This window comes from Rhinolophus hipposideros (assembly GCF_964194185.1).
Source record: "Rhinolophus hipposideros genome assembly, chromosome: 19".
NCBI classification, from domain to species: Eukaryota; Metazoa; Chordata; class Mammalia; order Chiroptera; family Rhinolophidae; genus Rhinolophus; species Rhinolophus hipposideros.
This window is the reverse complement of record NC_138065.1, coordinates 49870283-49894072: the sequence shown is the minus strand read 5'-3', so window position 1 is coordinate 49894072 and position 23790 is coordinate 49870283. Positions and strand designations below refer to the sequence as shown.

The 23790-nt window shown below is 38.1% G+C and overlaps 1 protein-coding gene across 3 annotated transcripts in view; it reads left to right on the top strand.

The window, feature by feature from the left end:
- The window catches only part of GORAB (golgin, RAB6 interacting), a 28030-nt gene that overhangs the window by 48 nt on the left and 4192 nt on the right, over window positions 1-23790 (top strand). Inside the window, exons 1-4 of one of the 3 annotated variants that reach the window (XM_081024739.1) lie at window positions 272-431; window positions 6018-6372; window positions 16282-16383; window positions 18476-18616. In XM_081024739.1, coding sequence (XP_080880865.1) covers window positions 371-431; window positions 6018-6372; window positions 16282-16383; window positions 18476-18616 — 659 coding nt within the window. In that variant the 5' untranslated portion in view covers window positions 272-370. Of the gene's footprint in view, window positions 1-271; window positions 432-527; window positions 1012-6017; window positions 6373-16281; window positions 16384-18475; window positions 18617-23790 lie in introns of those variants that run through there. The other 2 variants (XM_081024740.1, XM_081024741.1) reach the window with 2 other exon arrangements.

Sequence of the window (23790 nt, the reverse complement as noted above, 5' to 3'; positions counted from 1 at the left end):
GGCGGTTACATCGGCCCTTTTCCGCCCGCCACCCGGGGCCACTTCCAAACTGCCTGTGTATCTCCACCTTTATCCCCCTTTCTTTCCCCCCCTTATCGCTTGAAGCAATTAACCCAACGAGCACGGGAGACAAGAGAGAGAGCAGAGCCAGGCCAGGGGAAATGATCGTCTGCGTGGCCAAGATTTCCTTAAGTAGTTGGTCCGGCACCGCCGGGGGCAGCCCCGGAGACGGGGGCCTTGTGTCAAAGCTCGTCGCGCTGATTGGTTGGTCGGCCGCTGCCGGGAAGAACCCGGATGTGCCTGGGTAGCCGTGGTGGCAGTCGGGGCTTCTGAGGTGTGGGCGTTCTAGGGGTGCTGGCAGCCCGCGCGGATGGCGCGGGGTTGGGCTGGCTTCTCTGAGGAGGAGCTGAGGCGACTAAAGCAGACGAAAGGTAACGGGACGTGCCTGCGGAGGTTTGATTCTGGGGTGTGTTTACGGGGAGGGGGCGGGGCTGCAGCTCTTGAGGGGCAAGGGGCGGGGAAGCGGGGGTGCGCGTGCGCGCGCGCGTCCTAGGTCGGAGCTGTGAGTGGCTCAGGGTCCCGAGGTGGCTGCCCTGCAGCCTTGGCGGGGGGCGCGGGCCCCGGGGATAGGAATCTGCTTTCAGGAAGGAGAATTCAGGAACCCATTTCAAAGATTTGCCTCTTTCCCGTGCAAGGAGTGGGGCTGAGAGAGGAAGTGGACCCGCAGCCTGGCCGTCGTCCGTAGGCGGGTGGCTGTGTCGATAGATCCATGGCTGGAGGGATGGAGTCAGGGTCCAGGCGGGAGGAGAGGCACACACCGCCTTAGAATTGCGATGACTTTAGAGCAGCGCACGCTGTCGGGGGCAAGGGCCGCCCCGGGCTCTGAAACGCAGCACGTCGGGGCTGTTCCCTGATACCCGGGACGTCGTGCAGCCCCTTCTGGTGGCCCGGTGACGTTTGCGGTTCTTTCCACCTCTTGGGAGCCAGCAAACGAAAGAGGTGTTTGAAGAGGTTAGGTGTGAACTGCGTGCACCGGGGTGCGTGTGTGTGTGTGTGTGTACACGTGCATGCACGCGAGCCGCACACCGCGCTTAGGTGGCCGGCCACGTGTTGCGCTCCGCTCGCAGGCCTCACAAAGCCTGGAAACGGCCTCGTGCTATTGCACCTTTTAGGGAAGGACTTCAGTGTGCTGACACTGGGGGAGAGGCTCTGGGTGGTGTCAACCATGCTTTGTTTTCGGCTGCAATTTGCGCGCACACCACTCTCGGTACCGTACGCTGCACACTGTGCCCTGGGAGGAAATGAAATAAGCCCGGTCGTGCCTTTTATCAGAGTTTGTGAGAAAACTGGACTGTCGCTCAAGTAGGCCTCTGCCTTTTCAGCATAAATGTAAGGGTCCTCTAGAGCTGACACGTGGAAAAGGAAGTAAATTAGTAACATAGGGCCCGTGTAGATTGTGTAGATCGAGGGAGTTTTGACTGGTCCAGAGGCCTTTAAAAACGGTACCGGAGAAGTGACACTCCAGTCGGTGCCTGCCTGACTCTGTCCCGCTTGATGTTCTCAAATTCTCTTGCTCTGTTTCCAACATCCATTCCCTTACTCGGATGGACAGAGCACAGGTATGCCCGCCTCAGTTCTGACCTGAAGTCCCGGGTAGGGGCTTTTGCAGGAGGGATGCTAAGAGGAACGAGGCATCGCCATCCCTGCGTTCAGAGTTTCTAGCCTAGCGAGGAGGCACCCTGTGATGGAATGGGATGTTGCCCAAGAACTTGCTACCAAGATGGCAGGATTCCCCACTGTGCTGGGGTTGGGTGGAGCCTGGGGAGATACCACGGAGGTGCTGTGTTAGCAGAGGCGAGTTTGGGGGCGGGGGGTAGAAGACTTCACGTAGAACTCTAAATTAAACAATCGATTCATTATGTAGTAGGCTGCTATAACAGTAATTGCAGTTTAAAAGGTTAAAAATAATTGCAAAAACCGTAATTACTTTTGTACCAACCTACTAGAAGCACATTTCTAAATAGCTGCAATTTTGGATGGAGGTGGGATAGGACTTTAATTTCAAGGCCTATCGTTTCAGTCCCAGATGTCAGATCATAGTCACCAACTCACTAGCCTCTGCTTAGAGAAAACATCTTAAACATCCTTGTATACTCATAGCCACACGCAGTGATTGGCATGTAGATCTCCCAGCTCTGCCTCTAAATTTTTCTGCCTTGGACTCCTCATTCGTAAAACTAGAAGAACTGGATCTTTAATTTTTAAGGCTCCTTCCAGCTGTTCTCCAACCGTAAAAATGTCATTAATCTATGAAAATGGAGTTGGTAACCAGCAAAAATAAGACCAGCAATATTCTAGAGAAACCCATATTTGCATTGGTGAAGGCCAAGAATGTTCTTAACACTCTTATTTATAATATTAAAAAGCTAGAAATAAACCAAGTATTCATTAACACAGGAGTGGATAAATTGTGGTATAATCATCCAGTAGATGACTGACATACAGCTGGTGGGGATATATGAACTATAGCCATATCCATTCACATGTATAAATTTCATAAATAGAGTGTATGAAAACAGCAAATTACAGAAGAATATATACAGTCCTATACCATTTATAGAAGGTCAAAACCATACAAAGCAGGTGTATTCTTTTAGTAATATAGGAAATCTATGAAAACAATCAGGGGAATAGAATAAAACACAAAATTCAGACTGGTGGGGGAAACGAGGGGAATATGAGCAAGGAGGGGCAAATACAGAGAATTTCAAAGGTAGTGATAATTATGAAATCATAATTATGAAATCAGGTTAAGCCAAGTTTAAGCTGCAGTAACAAATAGCCCTAAAATATCAATTGTTTAATAAAGATTTAATTTTCACTCTAGCTTTATGTCTGACATGGTTTGGCAGGTGACTAGCTCCACATAGTTACTCCACATCATGCTTTGGTGCTGTCATGTAGGAGGAGTAGACCATGCAGGAGGACAAGAAGATTGAGAATTAGAAATAAAATGCTTCCACCAGTAAATGACAGGTGTCACGCCTCCCCATCTCACTTAATAAAAACAAGTCATATGACTTGGAGGACAGGAAATAAGTTATCTTGTGTGTGCCCAAAAAAAGGGAGTCATGTTCTATCCTTAAACAGCAGTTATGTCTAATATACATGTTTTATTTGTTAAACTGCTTTTTGTTTTTCTTTTGTTTTTTTTAATGACCCATATGGGTTTGGTGTGTGTGACACATATGTGTTAGTTGATGTATGATTTATTTTATCATGAAAAAAATTTGAAATAAAAAGCAGTGCAGCTATGATGCTTCAGTTATGTTTTCTAGTTGTTGCTGATATGAAAAAAAATACAAACAAGCCAAAAGAAAAATTGATGAAAGACAAGAATAAATATGTCTTAGAAAAAGAAATATGAAGAGATGTTTATCACCATCAATAAGCAGAGACTTGCAGACCAAGAGCACAGTGAGATACTACTTGATACCTATTTGATTGACAAAAATTAAAAAGCCCTTTATCAGACGTATCTATTGCAAATCATTTTCTCCCACTCTGTGAGCTGTCTTCTCATGCCCTTGGCATTGTCTTTTGCAGAGCAGAAGTTTTAGGTTTTAATGAAGTCTAGCTTACTAATTATCTCCTTCATGGAGAGTGCCTTTGGTGTTGTATCTAAAAAGTCATTGCCCATACCCAAGGCCATCTAGGTTTTCTCTCTAGGAGTTTTATTGTTTGGGTTTTGCATTTAGGTCTATGCTTTATTTTGATTTGATGTTTGTGAAGGGCGTAAGATCTGTGTCTGGATTCATTTTTTTGCATGTGATGTCCAATTGTTCCAGGACTATTTGTTGAAAAGACTTTGCTCCATTTTATTGCCTTTGCTTCTTTGTCAAAGATGAGTTGACTATATTTTTGTGGGTCTCTTTCTGGGTTCTGTTCTGTTCCACTGGTCTATTTGTCTAATCTTTCGCTAATACCTACTGTCTCGATTACTGTAGCTTTAGATAGAAGTCTCAAAGTCAAGTACTGTCAGTCCTCCAAATTTGTTCTTCTTCAAAATTGTGTTGGCTAGTCTGGGTCTTTTGCCTCCCCGTATACACTTGAGAATCATTTTGTCAATATCCACAAAATGACTTGCTGGGATTTTGATCAGGATTGCAGTGAATCTATAGATCAAGTTGTGATGACTGACATCTTAACAATATTGAACATGGAATATCTCTCCATTTATCTGTGAACATGAAATACCTCACCATTTATTTAGTTCCTTGATTTCATTCATCAGAGTTTTGTAGTTTCCTCATATAAGTCTTGCACATATTTTGTAAGGTTTATACCTAAGTGTCTTTTTTTATTTTTGATTGCTAATGTAAATGGTATTGTTCTTAATTTTCATGTTCATTGCTGGAACATAGGAAAATAATTGACTTTTGTATATTAATATTGCATTTTGCAATCTTGCTATGATGGCTTATTAGCTTCAGGAGTTTTTTGGTCATATGTTTTTTTTGTTTTTTGGGTTTTTTTTTGTCATATGTTTTATTTTTAAGTGGACTGATTTGTTTGTTGTTTGGGAGTTTAACAAATAGCATTATAAATCTCATAGATAGGTTCTGGGAAAGTAAAATAAAATGGAAGCTGCAGTAGAGAATTTGAAAGGCACTATTAATAAGTCAGCTAATGAGTGTAATTGGGAAGTAAGCAGGCTCAATGACATTTACTGATGGTATGAATAAAGATAAGTGGCCAAGAATAAGTTACTGTTGCAAGATACAAGAGGCTACTTTGTGTTTCTGGCTAAAGTCAACAATAATAACATTCTACTTTTGATAGTACATCAATCTTTTTAAAATATTTTCTTTACATCTCTCATTTAATCTTTACACCAAATCCATGAGTTAAGTAGAGCAGGTAATTTTCAACCAGTCTGACAGGTGAGGAAACTGAGGTATGGAATAATTAATTAACGTGTCTAAGGTTGCTGAGCTGGACAAAAGCAACTAGAACTGTGACTCCAGAGCTTTTAACTCTTCTTTGGGAAATTTAAATAATAAGCGTTTGTTGTTTCAAAGGTCAATATGTGGATTTAAAGGCCCTATTTGAGTTTATTTACAAGGACTTACCATAATTCCATTTGCCACGCATTTTGTAAAGACTGTCATTTATAGATCTTATTAAATATAGTATGAATGTGAGTTAAATTCTCCAGGTGTCTGTCCTACAAGGTAAACAACAGCATGGACAATATAAAAAGTGTGTTATTATTTAGTATTATTATTTAGTTTATTTAGTACATTATTATTTAGCTTATGATGCTTTTTTAAAAAAATTGCTCGGAGTTGTTTTGTCTTCCTCTATTGCTTTGCTCAGGCTGCTGTTAAAGTTAGCTTTCATACATTGATTAAAGGCTAACTAGACTTTGGGGAACACAACCTTGGACTGTTCTGGGATGAAAGAAAACAATTTAGGATCAATCAACATTCCTAGAAATAAGAGACCTCATTCAGTTATACTTTGTGTATAGCATCTACCTGTGTATCAAATTGCCCTAAGATTTGTTAAGATTTAAAAAGGTGAAGCCCATTTGAAAACTCAACAACCATTTTGTTTCAGGAGAGCAGATACAGCCATAAATCAAATTTAAGATGTAGCAGAGAATTCATTTGTCTACCTAGCTTGGTCAGATTAATTGATTTTTTTTAAATTATCAAATCAAGTCGAAAAAGAAACCTTGCTTTGTATCCTAAGAGCTAACTCACAGACAAATGGACTTCCTAGAATATAAATTGAGAGCGAGGACAGTTTTTGTTGAATATTAATAGTGTGATTGAAGAACTATCGAAACTACTGGAAGATGGCTGTTTTTCCCTAGGCTTTTAAGATAGAGAAGGGAGGGGGAACCCTGTAGGATTATTATCAAAGTTTAATGTTACTCCTTTATTTTCTTAGAGAAATAATTATTTCCTGTGCACACAAAAGAATTTTCCTTCATTTTCTTTTTTACATAGATCCATTTGAACCACAGTGGCGTCTCCCTATGAAAAAAAGTCGACAACAACTTCAGCGAGAAAAAGCCCTTCAAGAGCAAAGCCAAAAACTTGGACTTCAAGATGGATCAACCTCATTACTTCCAGAGCAGCTGCTTTCTGCACCAAAACAGAGATTTAATTCTCAGAAGCCAAATTTCTCTCCCCCTACTCCTAATTCTCTTACACCTACCTCTCCTATTGGTGATGGAAAAACAGAGGGTATTGAAAGTCAACCAAGGGATCTGGAACTTGAAAATTCCCATGATGGTCACAAAAATGCCGAGGTCCCACCTCCAAAGCCAGATTGCAAATTGGAGAAGAAGAAAGTGGAATTGTTAGTAAGTCTATATATCCATGAGACTTTTTTCCATTTTACCTTTTATTCCCATTGGGCTTTGAAGAAATATAGTTTTAGCATTTTCTCTGTTTTATATTCTCAGAAATGTGGTACATAAATTATTGAAAAATAACTACCACCTAGATTATTACAAGCCAGTCAGTGTTAGGCATTTTGTACGTTTATGTCATTTAGTCTTCACAACAGCCTTAAAATGCATGTCCATTGTTTTCACTTTACAGGTGAGCTATCTTGGATTCAGAAAAGCTATTATATTCCCAAAGCAAATATGCAGCTAATAAGTAACAGAGATGGGGTTCATATAAAAGTCTCTCTGAATCCAAAGTCTGTGGTCTTTATACCACCAGAAGCATTTCTTATATGTATAGTACTGCTCCCCAAATTAAATCTGTTACTCAACTTCTAGACTGCATCTCCATTGGCTCAGAAATGGGTACTTGTGAAGAAACATGTAAGGATGGTCAAAGGAAAGAATGTAGGAAATTGAAGGGACTAATTAAATAATTCAGTTGCATATTTATATTTCTTTTTATTCTTTATTTGTATTTGAAACCACCTTCAGAATTTAGGTTAGCCACATTTTTATGGAAATTGCCGTTCTATGACTTACAAATTCATATAATCAGTATTTTTGTACTATGTGGTTTATGTTTTAGTATCTACTCTTATTTGTTTCCTACCGTATTGGTCATAGGGAAGAAAGGATGGCATTTGTTTCTATTTTCCATTTTCTGAGTATTTGTTTTTCAAAGTATCTTAGGTTTTTCTAACCAGATATTTTTCTAATCTCTGCTGATCTAGATTCTGTACTTTGAGTTTAAAGTGTTTCCTACCCACCAGGGGTTTCTAATCAACAAATCGTTTTGACAGGAGATAGAAAGTCACATAAATTACGAGACCAACATTGGACAAGTGCATTTAAATGTCATTAAGTCTAGTTTACCAACAAAGGCCTGAGAGAAGTGGGGGGTGGCTTTGAATCAAGCAGGCCAATTTAAATTGAATGTCATAAGGAAAATCACTCTGTTTTTAGGTACTGGGGAAATTTTTCATAGAAGAAATGTAATCTCAGGACTGTTGTTGAAAAGGAGAAATTCTGAGGCTGTAAAAATGGGAATGGAAAGCTGTAGCCCAGAGAATGCTCAGAGATATCTCACTTCTCGGGAAGAGCAAAGGGTAGGCCAGAGAATAGTAAAGAAATAAGAAAGTGAAGAAGGTCTTGGAAGCAGAGGGTTCCTACCGAGTGAGTTCCCTGCTGCAGTGGTATTACCACGAAAGCTTCTGAAGGAGAGATGCTCTGATCAGAATATATTGGTTAGAGAAAATTCATCTGTTAGTGTTACCATTTGGGATATGGTACTGGGTGAGCTGGAACTAAGGTATCAGGTGAGAAGATGCCACGATAGTAAAAATGAGAAAGGACCAGAGCCAGCACTAAGTTGGAGGCTGTAGGAATGGGGAGAAAGGAATAATTCTGGAATTGGTTACTATGTCTGAGAATAAATCTTTTTGATATAATGGCTATAAGAAATAATAGGAACAAATATCTTTGTCATTGCCTTGTCTAATTTGGGTTGACATCAAGTTTGTGAAAATATGAGAAATTTTAATGTACTTCTTTCAGAATTGGATAGATTGGAAGCTAATTCATGTTTTCAGATCTTTGAAGTTTTTCTTTTTTTTTAAATTTATTTAAAATTTATTGGGGTGGCAATTGTTAGTGAAACTACATAGATTTCAGGTGTACAATTTTGTATTACATCATCTATAAATCCCATAGTGTGTTCATGACGCAGAGTCAGTTCTCCTTCCATTACAATGTATTTGAAGTTTTTCTTTAACCCAGCATTCAAGTCTTAATGTTTCACTCTGTTTAAAAATGTTTAAGAGCTGGAAAGAAATGAGCAAATAGGAAGAAAATGAACTAAACATTGGTTATTGTCCTACGGGTGTTACATGGTGGAAGCTTTCATCATAGAAAACTCTGGAGTCACTTCCAAGGTCAAGATGACACAGTAGGTAAACACTGTGCTTGTTTCCTACCATGACTACATCAAAATTGCAACTAAATTATAGAACAGCCATCATTGAAAACTACCTGAAGACTAGCTAAACAGAAGTCCTGTAACGAAGGATATAAAGAAGAAACTACGTTGAGACTGGTAGGATGGCTGGAGTCAAGGAATGGACAGGTTCGACGCCCATGGTTTTTATCACCATGGTGATTAAGAACTGGGAGGGATAGCTCAGCTGCAGAGGTTCCCCCTGAGGAGCAAGAACTGCTGCCCCACACCCGGCTCCCCAGCCCAGGGCACCAGTGCCAGGAAGAGGCGTCCCCCTAACTTACGGTTGTGAAAACCAGCAGGGACTGCATCTGAGTGAGACAGGGCTGCTGGAGTCCCAGATGTTCCTCTTGAGGAGTCTACACATGGACTCACTGACAGACTCACTTGCTCTAAGCTGGCAGGGGTAGCAGCTCAAAAAGCACCAGGGACAAATGGGGAGGAACTGAATTGACTAGCTTCAGAGAGAGGGCTAAAGGGGCACGGGTCGGAGCAGCTTTCTCCTGGAATGGAGGCACTGGCAGGTGCCATTGCTCTTTTGATGCGCCCTACCTCCACCCAGCCAGCAGGTGCAAGCGGGCACCAAATATGAACTCTCCATTAACCAAACATCCTTCACCCCTCCCTGGCAAACCCCTGAGTCCCTACTGCACCCAACTCACACCTCGCCAAGCCGCTTCCAGGAGCTTTTTCACAAAGTCGGCCTGTTTCAATTTGTACTGCAGACTTTCCTAAAATCTCTCAAAGGTCCACAAACCCCAAACAAGCAGCAACTGACTTCGGTGGCCTCGGTGTGCCCTGTACCACTTGCTAAGTGGCACCAAGCCTGGCTCAGGTGGTGACCCATCTCAACTTGTAAGTCCTATCAAGAGGCCCCAAGCCTGGGATGTGCTGCAGCCAGTGTTGACTTAGAACGTAGCTTTAAGTAGCCACAAGCCCAGCACAAGTGGTAGCTGTCCTCAGCTCAAAGCATGGTGCCCACCAAAGAAAGGGTCCCAAGCCTGGCACTAGTGGCAGCTGGCCTCGGTTCAGACCTTGGCCTTGCCCAAGCTCCTTTAATCCCTGCACAAGCAGCAACCAACTGCAGGTCGCTTTGTAGCTCCCACTAAATTGCCCCAACCCAGGCACAAATGGAAGCTGATCTTAGCCTGCAACAGAAACCTACAAAGAAGCTCCACAACCAACATACCTGGTGACCAGCTTCAGACCACATTGGAGCACCATCCAACCAACTCCACAAATGACACACCTGTATGGTGGACTCAACTGGCACCAGAGCCCTACTAAAGAGACTCCTGCTCTAGGGGACCAGTCCCCGCATAATAACAGCATCTGTACTGTAGAACAGCCAGCCCTCACAGCTTAAGGGTCAATCCCATCCCCTGAAGTGTCAATAGTAATCAAGGCTCAGTCACAGTAGGAGGGCACACTGCCCTTCTTAGAAAGGATACCTCTGGAGCACCTGGCTCAGCTAAACAGGAACACTGCACCACTGGGCCACAAAGGACACCTACTACATAAGACCACTTTGCCAAGACTGGGAAATGTAGCAGGTCTACCTAATACATACAAACACAGGGAGGCAGCCACAATGAGACAAAAAAATAACAACAAAAAAAAACATATCCCAAATGAAAGGTTAGGAAAAACTCCAGAAAAAGAACTTAGAAATGGAGACAAACAGTCTATCAGATACAGAGTGCAAAACATTGGTTTATAAGGATGTACAGTGAACTTAGAGAAAATGTAGATGAACTCAGTGAGAACCTCAACAAAGAAATAGAAACTAAAATAAAAAGAAGTATTCAGAAATGAAGAATACAGTAAATGAAATGAAGAATACATTAGCGGGAATCAACAGCAGATTAGGTGAAGCAGCAGATTGAATCAGCAATCTGGAGAACAAGGCAGCAGAAAACACCAAACTGCAACAGCAAAAAAGAAAAAAAAAATTAAGGGTTCTTGGGATAACATGAAGTATACCAAGTTTTGCATCATAGGGTTACCAGAAGTAGAAGAATGACAGCAAGGGCTTGAGAACCTATTTGAAGAAATAATGACTGAAAACTTTCCTAACCTGGCAAAGGAAATAGACATACAAGTTTAGAAAGTATAAGAGAGTCTCAAGCAAGATGAACCCAAACAGTCCCACACCAAGACACGTCATAATTAAAATGCCAGAGGTTAAACACCGAATCTTAAAAGTAGCAAGAGAAAAACAGTTATGTACAAGGCAGTTCCCATTATACTATCAGCTGATTTCTCAACAGAAACTTTGCAGGCCAGAAGGGATTGGCAGGAAATATTCAAAGTGATGAACACTAAAGACCTACAACCAAGATTACCTAGCAAGGCTACTGTTTAGAATTGAAGAATTTCCCAGACAAGAAAACGCTAAAAGAGTTTATCACCACTAAACCAGTATTATGAGACCTGTAAATAGAAAAGGTAAAAAATATGAATAAGAAATATAGGAATGAACAAAATTCTCACTGACAAGTGTAACCACTTAGTAAAATCAGTGGATGAACCAACTGGAAAGCATGTACAGAGATTAAAAGGCAAAGGTAGGAAAATCATGTAATTACAACAATAAATCAAGGGATGCACAAAAGTAAAACAGAATGACAGAAACGGAAATGTGGAGGGGGTAGTAAAAATGGTGATTTTAGAATGTGTTTGAACTTAAGTGACCATCAACTTAAACAGACTGCTATCAACATAGCTGTATATATGAAGCAGATGGAAACCACACACCAAAAATCTACAAGAGATATACAAGAAATAAAGAGAAAGGACTATAGAAAGTTACCAACATGCAAGAGAAGAAAGAATAAGAAAGGAACAAAGAACTACAAAAACAATCAGAAGACAATAAAAATGGCAATAACTATATACCTAGCAATAATTATTTTAAATGTAAATGGACTGAATATTCCACTCAAAAGACATTCAGTGGCTGAATCAATAAAAGAACAAAACCCATACATATGCTGCCTACAAAAGACCCATTTCAGATAGAAAGACACACATAGACTGAAAGTAAAGGGATGGAAAAAGATATTTAATGCAAATGGAAACAAAATCTAGGATAGCAATACTTATACAGTAGTACCTCAGTTTTCGAACGTCTCCATTGACAAGCATTTCAGTTTATGAACGCCGTAAATTATATGGATCTAGGGTATCATTAGATCCATAAAAGTCATGCAAAATTTGCAGTTTTAGGTGTTGATTTTAAAGGTCTGGAACAGATTAATCTATTTTGCATTACTTTCTATGGGGAAACTATACCTTGGTTTTTTAACATTTCAGAACTCGAATGGTCTTCCGGAACGGATTACATTGGAAAACCAAGGTACCACTGTATCAGATGAAATAGATACTAAGACTAGGGCTATAACAAGAGATAAGAACATTTAATAATGGTAAAGGGATCAATCCAACAAGAGGATATAACTCTCATAAAGATCTATACACCTAGTGTAGGAGCATCTAAATATATAAAGCAAACATTGACATACATAAAGGGAGATACCAACAGTAATCTAGTAATAATAGTGGACTTCAACACCCCATTGACAGCAATGGACAGATCATCCAGACAGAAAATCACCATGGAAACAATGGCCTTAAATGACACATTAGACCAAATGGACTTCATTGATATTTGTAGCACATTTCATCCCAAAGCAGTAGAATATACATTCTTTTCAAATGCATGTGGAACATTTTCCAGGATAGACCACATATTAGGTAACAAACAAGTCTCAATGATTTAAGATTGAAATCACACCAAGCATCCTGATCACAATGGTAAGAAACTAGAAATCAACTACAAAGAAAACAAAAAGACACAAACACATGGAGGCTAAATGACATGCTACTAAACAATGAATGGGTTAACAGATCAAGGGAGAAATTGAGAAACCTTGAGACAAATGAAAACACAGTGACCCATAACCTATGGGACACAGTGAAATCAGTTCTAAGAGGGAAATTTATAGCAATACAAATCTACTTCAAGAAACAAGAAAAATTACAATCTAATTCTACACCTAAAGGAACTACCAAGAAAAAAAACGTCCAAAGTGAGAAGGGAGAGAAATAAGAAAGATCAGAGGAAAAAAGAAATGAAATAGAATCTAAAACACAGTAGAAAAGATCAATGAAACCAAGAGCTGGTTCTTTGAAAAGATAAAATCGATAGGCCTTTAGCCAGATTCATCAATTAAAAAAGAAAAGGCCCAAATAAATAAATTCAGAAATGAAAGAGAAGTAACAACCAACACCATAGAAATACAGTTTCATAAGGAAATACTATGCACAGTTACATGCCAACAAATTGTACATTCTGGAAGAAATGGATAAATTCCTAGAAATATAATCTTCCAAGGCCAAATCAGGAAGGAAAACAACCTGAACAGATTGATAACTGCTAACAAAATTGAATCAGTAATCAAAAAACTCCAAACAAATAAAAGCCCTGGATCAGATGGCTTCACAGGTGAATTTTACCGACATTCAAAGATTTAATACCTATCTCAAACTCTTCCAAAAAGTTGAAGAGGAGGAAAAGCTCTCAAACTCATTTTACGAGGCCAGCATTACCCTGATATCAAAATCAAAGACACTACAAAAGAGGAAAGTATAGGCCATATAGGAAATTATATGTTATCCCTGGTAACATAGGTGCAAAAATCCTAAACAAATTATTAGCAAACATAATTCAGCATTTTAAAAGATTATACACCATGATCAAGTGGGATTTATTCCTAGGATGCAAGGTTGGTTCTGTATCTGCAAAGCAATTAATAGGATACACCACATAAATAAAATGAAAGATAAAATTCATTGATAATAAAAATGCCGAAAGAGCATTTGACACAATCCAAAATCCATTTATAATAAAAACTGTCAGCAAAGTGTGGATAGAAAAAACATACCTCAACATAGTTAAAGCCATATATGACAATCCTGCAACCATGCTCAAATGATGAAAAGCTGAAAGCATTTTCTTTAAGATCAGGAACAAGATAAGGCTGTTCACTTTTGCCAATTTTATTTAACATAGTATGGGAAGCCACAATAATCAGACAAGAAAAAGAAAAGGCATCCAAATTGGAAAGGAAGAAGTAAAAGTGTCATTTGGAGATGACAGGATGCTATATAGAGAGAACCCTAAAGATCTCCACACACACCTCTCTCTCTCTCTCTCTCTCTCTCTCTCTCTCTCTCTCTCTCTCTCTCTCTCTCTCTCTCTCTCACACACACACACACACACACACACACACTATTAGAAATAATTCAGTAAAGTAGCAGGATACAAAATTAATATTCTGAAATTGGTTGCATTTCCATACACTGATAACAAACTATCAGAAAAAGAAATTAAGAAAACAATCACATTTGCAACTGCTTCAAAAAGGATAAAATAAGTAGCAATAAATTTAACCAAGGAGGTAAAGGACCTATACTCAGAAAACATTAAGACATTGAAGAAAGAAACTGAAGAAGATACAAAAAAATGGCAGGATATACTGTGCTCATAGATAAGAAGAATTAACATCGTTTAAATGTCCATACTACACAAAGCAATCTACAGATTCAGTGCAATCCCTATCAAAATACCAAAGCTATTTTTCATAGAACTAGCACATCCTAAAATTTATATGAAACCACAAAAGACCCTGAATAGCCGCAGCAATCTTGAGAAAGAAGAACAGAGTTGAGGTATCACGCTACCTGATGTCAAATTATACTACGCCATAGCAATCAAACAGCATTGTATTGGAGTAAAAACAGGCATGTAGATCAATGGAACAGAATAGAGAGCTCAGAAATAAACCCACGCCTATATTGTCGATTAATGATGACAAAGGAGGAAAGAACATACAATGGAAAAAAAATCTCTTCAATAAATGGTATTGGGAAAACAGATACATGCAAAAGAATGAAACTGGATCACTTTCTTACACCATGAACAAGAATAAACTCAAAATGGATTAAAAACTTAAATGTAAGACCTGAAACCATAAAACTCCCAGAAGAAAACATAGGGCGTGAATTCTGTTGCATTATTCTTTGTAATATTTTTTTGGATATGTCTCGTAAAAATAAATAGGACCACATTAAACTAAAAAGGTTTTGACAGCTAAGGAAAATAACAAAATGAAAAGGCAACCCGAATGGGAGAAGGTATTTATCAATGGTACATCCAATAAGGGGTTAATATCCAAAAAATATAAGGAACTCATACAACTTAACACCCAGAAAACGAACAATCAAGTTAAAAAATGGGCAGAGAACCTGAATGGACATTTCTCCAAAGAGGACATAAAAGATGGGACAACACACATATGAAAAGATACTCAGCATCACTAATCAGAAATGCAAATTAAAACCACAGTGAGATATTACCTCACACCTGTCAGAAGGGTTACCATCAATAAATCAACAAACAACACATATTGGCGAGAATGTAGAGCAAAGGGAACCCTTGTGCACTATTGGGATTGCACATTGGTGCCACCGCTATGGAAAACAGTATTGAGGTTCCTCGAAAAACTAAAAATAGAACTACTGTATGACTCAGCAATTCCGCTTCTGGGTATTTATCTGAAGAAATCCAAAACACTAATTCAAAAAGATATATGTACCCTGTGTTTATTGTAGCGTTATTTACAATAATAGCAAAGATATGGAAGCAAGATAAGTGTCCATTGATAGTCAAATGGATCAAAAAGATGTGGTACATATATATACAACGGACTATTACTTAGCCACAAAAAAATGAAATCTTGCTATTTGCAACAACATGGATAGACATAGAGGATATTATACTAAGTGAAATAAGTCAGACAGAGAAAGACAGATACCATATGATTTCACTTATATGTGGAATCTAAGCAAAATAAATGAACAAACAAAACAGAAACAAACTCATATATACAGAGAACAAATTGCTGGTTACCACATGGGAGGAGGGTGAAAAAGGTGAAGGGATTAAGAAGTACAAATTGGCAGTTATAAATATAGTCACAGCCTAGAGAATATACGTAGTTAATAATATTGTAATACCTATGATGTCAGATGGGTACTAGACTTATCCGGATGATGACTGTAAGTTATATAAATGACTAATCACTGTGTTTTACACCTGAAACATAATATTGCATGTCAACTGTAATTGAAAAAAAAAATTGAAAGCATTTTAAAAGTAAACGTACATTCAATCTGCAAAAAAATTCTAGGCACAGAAAGAAGCAGGAAATTGTGATACATAACCAGGAAGAAAATTATCAAAAGAAACAGACCCACAAATGATGGGAATTATCAGGCAAAGAATATTTAAACAGCTATTATAAATATGTTCCATGTGCCCAAGAATGTAGAATGTGAAGTGATTTAATGATTAAATCATTAAAATGATTAAAAAACAAAACCTCTGAAATATATAACATGACATTAGCTACAGACCTATTTATTTTACTCTCCATTGGCATATAATAATTAACTTACACAAGTTTCTTTGTACTCCTAAAAAATGCCACTATTCTGGCTTCCAGTTTGTGGGTTCCTAGATTATATACATATAATGGATTTCAAAGGGCCAATTTATGTAAGCCTTCTTTACTTCAAATCATAGTCTTTGTTCCTATTAGAACAAAATAATGAGCTGCAGATGGGTTCTTTTTAAGAGGACGTTTGAAAGAATATATACATAATCTGGCTGATTAAATTTTATATGTAGGGGACTGAGACTGGTAATGTATGGGTGGGGTTTCAGAAACTCATTTTTATACTTTTTTTTTTTCCCTAGGCAAGAAAAATCTCGTTGGGAAGTCCTCCAACAAGAACAACGGCTAATGGAAGAGAAAAATAAACGTAAGAAAGCTCTTTTGGCTAAAGCTATTGCAGAAAGGTGAGACACCTGAACCAGGAGAGGTTTGTAACCCACAGTCGGCTCTGTCGTGTTTTACATTTATTTTCCCATGTCTGTTCCAATAAACTGACATTTTCTCAACAGCCATTATTTTTTAAGGCTAACTAAGCAAATTATGCTTTATAAATGATACCGAAAGTCCAGTGTTAATTTATCAAGGATGACTTTTTAAACATAGATCATGACAAATTTATGAATACAGGAGCGAATAAAACTTAAGGGTCAGCGTCATTGTTTTCAATTTTACCCATCTGTACATTCATGAGGGAGCAGTAGATAGCTATCAGTATAGGTAAATTAGCAACAAATACAAGTTCTAATTTTGACATAAGGAGGCCTTTAACATCTGAAGTAAAGGAGTAAGATGAGCCCACATAAGTGACTTGTACTCCCACATCTTAATTGGACAGTTTTCTTAAATAATTTCCCTTGCCCTCCCTGATAGAAGATACAGGATATAACCTACCCTTGTATCGATGACTCAGGCCACGGTGATGAGGATTGTCCCATACTGTGTGCACTTCAGTTTTTCTCCCTTCCCAGTGGCAGTTTGTCAGTGATCCCTTTTCTTTTACTGCACTACCCTGCTCTCAGACAGCAATATTCACATTTGAGCCACTTTTTGCATCCCCCACCTGTTTTTTTCTGCCCTTTTATTTGTAGTTTCTAATGTGCTGTGGCCTCAGGTAACCAAGTTTAGTCAATAAAACAATGATTGAGAACAGCGAGCACTAAATACAAGCAAGTATTCAATGACATTTTCTTTTAAGTATCTGGAAAAGTCTGGTCAAACTATTATTGATTGATGCTAGTGTGTGTCAGGGAGGGGAAGGAATAGAGATGGAGAGAAAGGCCGGTAGGTATAAGAGTAATACAAAATTTTATCTGCCAAAGGGATATAGTGTGCAGTTGAAAATGATTTTTTTCCCTATTACTGATATACCTTGGTCTTTCATGAAGCATAGGAAATATGCAACTTACTGAACTTAGTTTCCAGAAGAAAAAAATATGATTATTGAAAACTGATCATTGAAAAGTACTTTAGTTGACTTCAATTTGGGAGACGTTGGGGTGGCTGTTTACTAGGGATTTTACAAAAAGATTTTAGAAAAAGATTTAGTACTTGTCTTGCTCTGCATGCTTTTGATTTAAGAAACCACTGATATAGACAGAAACGTAAGGGAATATAATTTGATTAGATTATTAATAAGTAGACACTGAAATACAGTACTTGAAGTAAAAAAGTCATACTGTTAACTTCTATAGGCAAAAAACAAGGATAAATGCATAGATACAGTAGGAATTGGGAAAATGTAAGTTGCAATATAGTTGTTTTACTTGGGAGTTTAATTCTGTGAGAATGTGTGTGAAATTTTGAAATGAGTGAAGTCACGATTAAAGGTTGGCTTTGTCTTTGTTTATTCTGTTTCTTAAGTGTATAATGTACTTGGGAGTCATGAGGACTTGGTTTTGAGCCTCAGAAAGAAAAATTTTGAGGACCTGTAGTTTTGCCTAAAGAACAGGAATCAAAGCAATAAAGTTTGGGGAAATGAGTCCTGAGAAAGTTAAAACCAAATAGATGTTTTTAGACATATAATGAAATAGTGTTTAATGCAGGTATCTGTTCTTGGTGTCCATTAGGTATCAGACAAATGAAAATTGGCTTAGCAAGAATTTAAGGCTAGAGATTTGCAAAGTTGTGTTCAATGTTCCAATGTAAAGAGAAGACAGATACATTCTTTTGTTGCTTACTCTTGTCCTTATGGAATGAATATGGACCAATGAGTGGACTTTTTATTGATATATTTTTAAATCTTTTTCCCTTGTATTTGAAAATCTTATATACTAGTAGAAAATTTGGAGTAATAAAGGAAAGAAGCACAAATGCAGTCTTAGAGATAATACCAAAATGTTACCAGCATTTGATGTATTTCAGTTTTTCTTTTTCTAGTTTTTAAAAACTACACATTATAACCATATGTACAGTAGCTTGCTTTTTTCACTTGTATTGTATATGGACCTGTGATTTTAAAATGGTTTTATTTTCCCACTCATGTTCCTGATTTTCTAGATCTAAAAGAACTCAGGCAGAGACCATGAAACTAAAGCGGATCCAGAAAGAGTTGCAGGCTTTAGATGACATGGTGTCTGCTGACATTGGGATTCTCAGGAACCGGATCGATCAGGCCAGCCTAGACTATTCACATGCTCGGTGAGTCCAATTTAATTAATGATTATTGCTAGCTGGGACAGGAGCTTTCATGGATGTCATCATTTAAGGCTCCTAACAACCCCATTAGTCACTGTTTTTTTCCTGTTTTATACTGAATCAAGTGTGTCGCCTCTTCTTGATGCCTTCCTTTCCTTTGCCCAGCTACGCATTAACCTCGTTCACAGTCCTGGTAGAGTAGTTCTTGCATTATTTATTTACATCTTAGTCTTTAATGTTTGGGACTCTAAATATTTGAATGACTTGCCCTAAAACTATTGTTCTGACACCAAGCCTATGCTCTTTCTATTATGAAATTTTGATTGAGATTGTCCTTAGTTCTCATTTCAGTTTTCAGCAAAGAAAGATCTAGTTTTTTTTTTTCCTAAGCTTTTGCATATTTTAAGGAAAATACCACTCGGTCCTAAAAGAGTGATGTGGTTTTTGTTTTTGTTTGTTTTCGTTTTGATTATATTCTGTATAAAATGGTTACTATCACGTGTTTCCTAGGGTTGAACCATTGGCATTTTTTAAGAGAAAAAATCATCATGGAGTATTTTTAAAATGAACTAACACATGTAAAGAATTACATGAACTTTGCAAACAGATAAAAAGGCAAAACATTAAGTCCAATTTCAGGGTTTTCAGTCCTTTCAGCATTGCTTTAATCATCCTGGTTTGTCTTTTTTCACGAGGGTATGCTGTGTTAATGACTCAGTTTTGCATCTTTCTCTGTAACACTAGAAATCAATCAGAATGCCTCATTAGTCCAGGGTAAACCACAGCATCAGAACGTTTATATAACAATTTAATAAAGCGGAAATGCTTGATTGTGGTTTTTAATTCACTGTTTATTGTTTAAGAAAGAGGTTTGTGGTGGTGTCCTTGTGTTTTGTAATTGTTGTTTGACCAGATGCTATTAGACTTAATGGGTTGCCTTTATTAATTAACTGCCTAAATTAATGCCATCAGTAGCTGATAACTGTAGGTTCAAGTTTCTACTAATAAGGTCATTAAAGAGGTGACTGAGATTTTATTAAGATTAAGCTAAGTCTAGATATTTAGCACATTTTATTCTCTGTAACTGAAGATTGCCAGAGGAGCATTTTTATGTCTTTGTAGCCCTTTATATGAATAATTAAGATTATTCTGGATACCTCAACAGAAAAATTATCTGATGATGTTTTAATTTTGTCGTAGAGGAAGCTGGAGAAGGATGTCTTTGTACAGTGAACATTGTAGAAAAGATGTCATAGTTTTAGCCTTCAGAGAACCACAAAGAGGGTGGGATTACTGGTTAAAGGAGAAAACATCCCATAATATATAAATACATATTTTAATAAATTTTTAGTGAAATTTTAGCAAATTTTTATAGAGTAAAAAAATTTTACGTGGTAATTTTTTCATATCTCTTAACAAGCTAAAAATGATAATTTCTCATGGCACTGTTATTGACATAATTGTATGTGAATATCCATATCGTATACGTGAGGCTATTTTTAAAAATCACGTAGACAACTATGACTCGAACCAGGGTTTGTGTCTTATTTATGCATAAGTTTAAGACAACATTTTCTAAATTTACATCTGTGGCTATTGACAAATTATAGATTGGTGATGTAATATTATGGTCTTAGATTTCCACTGGAAAATAATCCCCAGGGAAGTCGGTATCTTTGGGAAATGTCCTTGATGTTCTTTTTTTTATAATGAAAATAATATCCTAGTTCTGTAATGCCTGGTGCAGTGCCGTGTCCACAAAAGGTGCTTGGAGACGGAACAGGCCAGAGTATGCCTCACAATTGGCTTTTGTAGAGCAGTGTCAGGGCAGACTCCTCTGAGGAGACGAGCGTTATGAGGGTGCCAACTTGAGCGGCTGCTGCCTCGGCTGCCGCCATTCACAGCTGCAGTGACGACTCTGCCATGTGCTGTGCAGACCAGCTTGTGAAGCTGAGAGTGGCTGCATGGAGGACGTTTCTTTAACCCTCAATATGCCAGAAGAAAAGACGATCACCATTTGCCATCTATGTTTAATAGACACTCCCCCCCACACGTGCACGTACACACGTACCTATGTACCTAAATACGTTCAGTCATTTTATGAAAAAGTTTACAAAACTAAGAATAAAAGGGATTGTGGAAAACCACTTTATTAAAAGTTTTTATGAGAAAGTAAGCATAGCAGACCTCTTTGTATCAAGTAGTATTTGACTCTAAAACCTATACGCACTGAAAGAAGGCAGTTACGTCCTTTCAGCAACACAGACGGTCCAGATACTTGTAAAACATTATGTGATTAAGTCCTTCCTATTGAAATTAATGCTGTGAAAATAAAAGATTTTCTTTCTATCCTCAGAAATAGTTTTCACTCATTGATTCTTGAGTTTGAGGAAATTTATCTAGGATATGTTTTTCTGAAGACTTCGTACTCTGAGATTTCACTTATACAGTGTTTCCCCAAAAATAAGACCTAATCAGAAAATAACCCCTAGCATGATGTTCAGGATGACATCCCCTGAACATAAGCCCTAATGCGTCTTTTGGAGCAAAAATTAACATAAGACCTGGTCTTATTTTCGGGGAAACACGGTATATGATGAGTTTCACTACCTAGACTCCAGACTGTCTGTGTCAGCGTTTGTGTTGGTTTCCTAAGGTGGCCATAACAAATCACCACAAACTGGGTGGCTGAAAACAACAGAAATTCAATCTCTTACATTTCTGGAATCAAAAGTCTGAAATCAGGGTGTCAGCAGGGTCACTGTTCCTACAGAAACTCTAGAGGAGGATTTATTCTTTGCCTCTTCTGGCTTCTGGTGGCTTTAGGGGTCCCTCAGCTTTTGGCTGCACACTCACCCCTGCGCCTCCATAATCACAGTGCTTCCTGCTCATGTCTCTCAAAACTTCTCTGCCTCTTTCTTAAAAGGATACATGTGATTGCGTTTAGGACCCAACTGGAAAACCTAGAATAAACTGCTGTCAAAATCTTTAACTTAATCACATCTTTTGCCATATAAGGTAATATTCACAGGTTCTGGGGATTAGGAAGTGAATATCTTTGGGGGGTTATTTTTTAGCCTACAACATTTAGCTTTTGATTTAATAACTGCAAAATGTCTTCATCTGTTAGTTTTCTCTACATTGCCATTATGGGCAGAAAACGAAAAGTATTAATTCTTAACTGCATTCAGTGAAAGCTGAGAGCAGATTACAAATACGGTATTTCCAGTCTTTTATACTTCTTGAAAGATGAAGTAATACTTTAGACAACGCAGTAAGGAAACTAAATGATGATGATTTATTTCATTATAGCATCGTCCTTTTAGGTCATTCCATGATTCTTCTTTTTATTTTAATTTATTTAGCATAAATGGGAATAATTGATGAATAATGGGGAAATAATTCCTAAGGTGATGAAATGGCAAAATATTTCAATATATAGCAAAAATAATATTTCAGCGATGCCATAATATAGCTTAGATTTATAAAAAGGTCCTGTGGATCCATATAGTTAGTAATTGCAAATTATGATTAGTATTATTCTGTTTTGTAAAATGTAAGTGAATTTTCTCTTTGTACTCTGGAAGACTGCTAAGAAAGGATTAAAAAAATGTCATGATACATTGACCCTTACAAATAAATAGTTACAATTGCTCAGAAAAAGAACTGAAAAACTAAAAGTGGGTTCATGGATCCTAATGGAATGCCAAAGGTTAATGACTGAGCTTTGAAAAAAATTTCAGGCATACCGAAACCAAGAGACAGTTTCTAGAATCCTTTAAGTCACATTCATCAATGTCCCCTTAAAATAACAAAACAATTCTATAACTGCATTTCAGTGCAGTTTGTCTTCCTGTGGTATGTATAATGCTCTTATTATTCTGTCCCGAAGTCTGATGTCACCACACTCTGATTTGGTGCAGCCATCTGACCCCCAGGCTCGTAGTGCAGTTTGTGAAACTAATCAATATTTTAACCATAAATCACTCTGTACTAGAATATATATGCATGTTTCTGGCCAGAAGGACTTTAAATAAATAAACAAAATGCAGAATCTTCAGTGATTTATCCAGGGTAAAAGATCAATGGAAACCTAGGGACCTATTCGCACATTTTAATTTCTTTCTTTTTTCTTTTTTAATTAAAGTTTATTGGGGTGACATCTGTTAGTAAAGTTACATAGATTTCAGGTGTACAATTCTGTATTACATCATCTATAAATCCCATTGGCACAGTTTAATTTCAATTCATCATTCATGAGCCCAATCAGTAAATCTTCACTGACTGACTTTGACTGGCTGAGGGGACACTTGCAGAGAAGGGAGGTGTGATTGGGGTGGGGGGGAGGCACCCATAGAGAATGTTGTCAGACCTTTCAAGATGGATGCAAGAACATTCATAAATAGGGTATGTTGCAAAGTGTGGAAGTAAGGATCCAGATATCCAAAAAAGCTCCTTTAGAAGAACTCTTCTAACATAAGGAGTACTTGGAAAACAGCTAGTTTTTTCATTCTGATATTTTACTAGATGACAGGAAATGAAATGAAATAGGTTAAATGAACATTATGTAAGTAAGAGTTTTTTTAAGTATAAATACCAGGTCCTTAAATTTTGCATAGTTTTAATTTTAGATACATGTTTAGTAGTGTCCTAACAATGCTTTTTGATGTTGGTGCTCTGGAGGGGAAGTTCTCTTCCCCTGAGTGCCTATCAGGCACTGGACCTATTAGGACTAGACACTTGTCCTAGTCATTCTGTTTACTCCTATGAAGTACTGTCCTGTCGCCATTTTACAGCTAACCCAAGACTCAATTGAAGAAACTACCTGGGGTTACTACACTGAGTTTCGGTCCCTGCATGTCTGTTCCCCAACCCCTTCCACAGGAACCTGGCTGTGTTTTGTACTCAGGATGCTGACCGCAAGGCACCCCTGTTTACAACAAACATAGGCTGCCGACTTCAGAACATTTAGTTCACAGGCTAAACGGGTTCATAGCATGGCCTGGCCCTGGGAGCTCTGTGTAAACTGATAGGAGTCAAGCCACACCAACCCAGGTCCGCCTCTAGAATTTTGGAATTGGAACACGAAGAGATTGGGTAGAGTGAATTTCATGTAGAGCCACAGGTGGTGTCCATATTGAGCTCTGAGTAGGTTAGGAAGGCCAAAATGAGAGAAT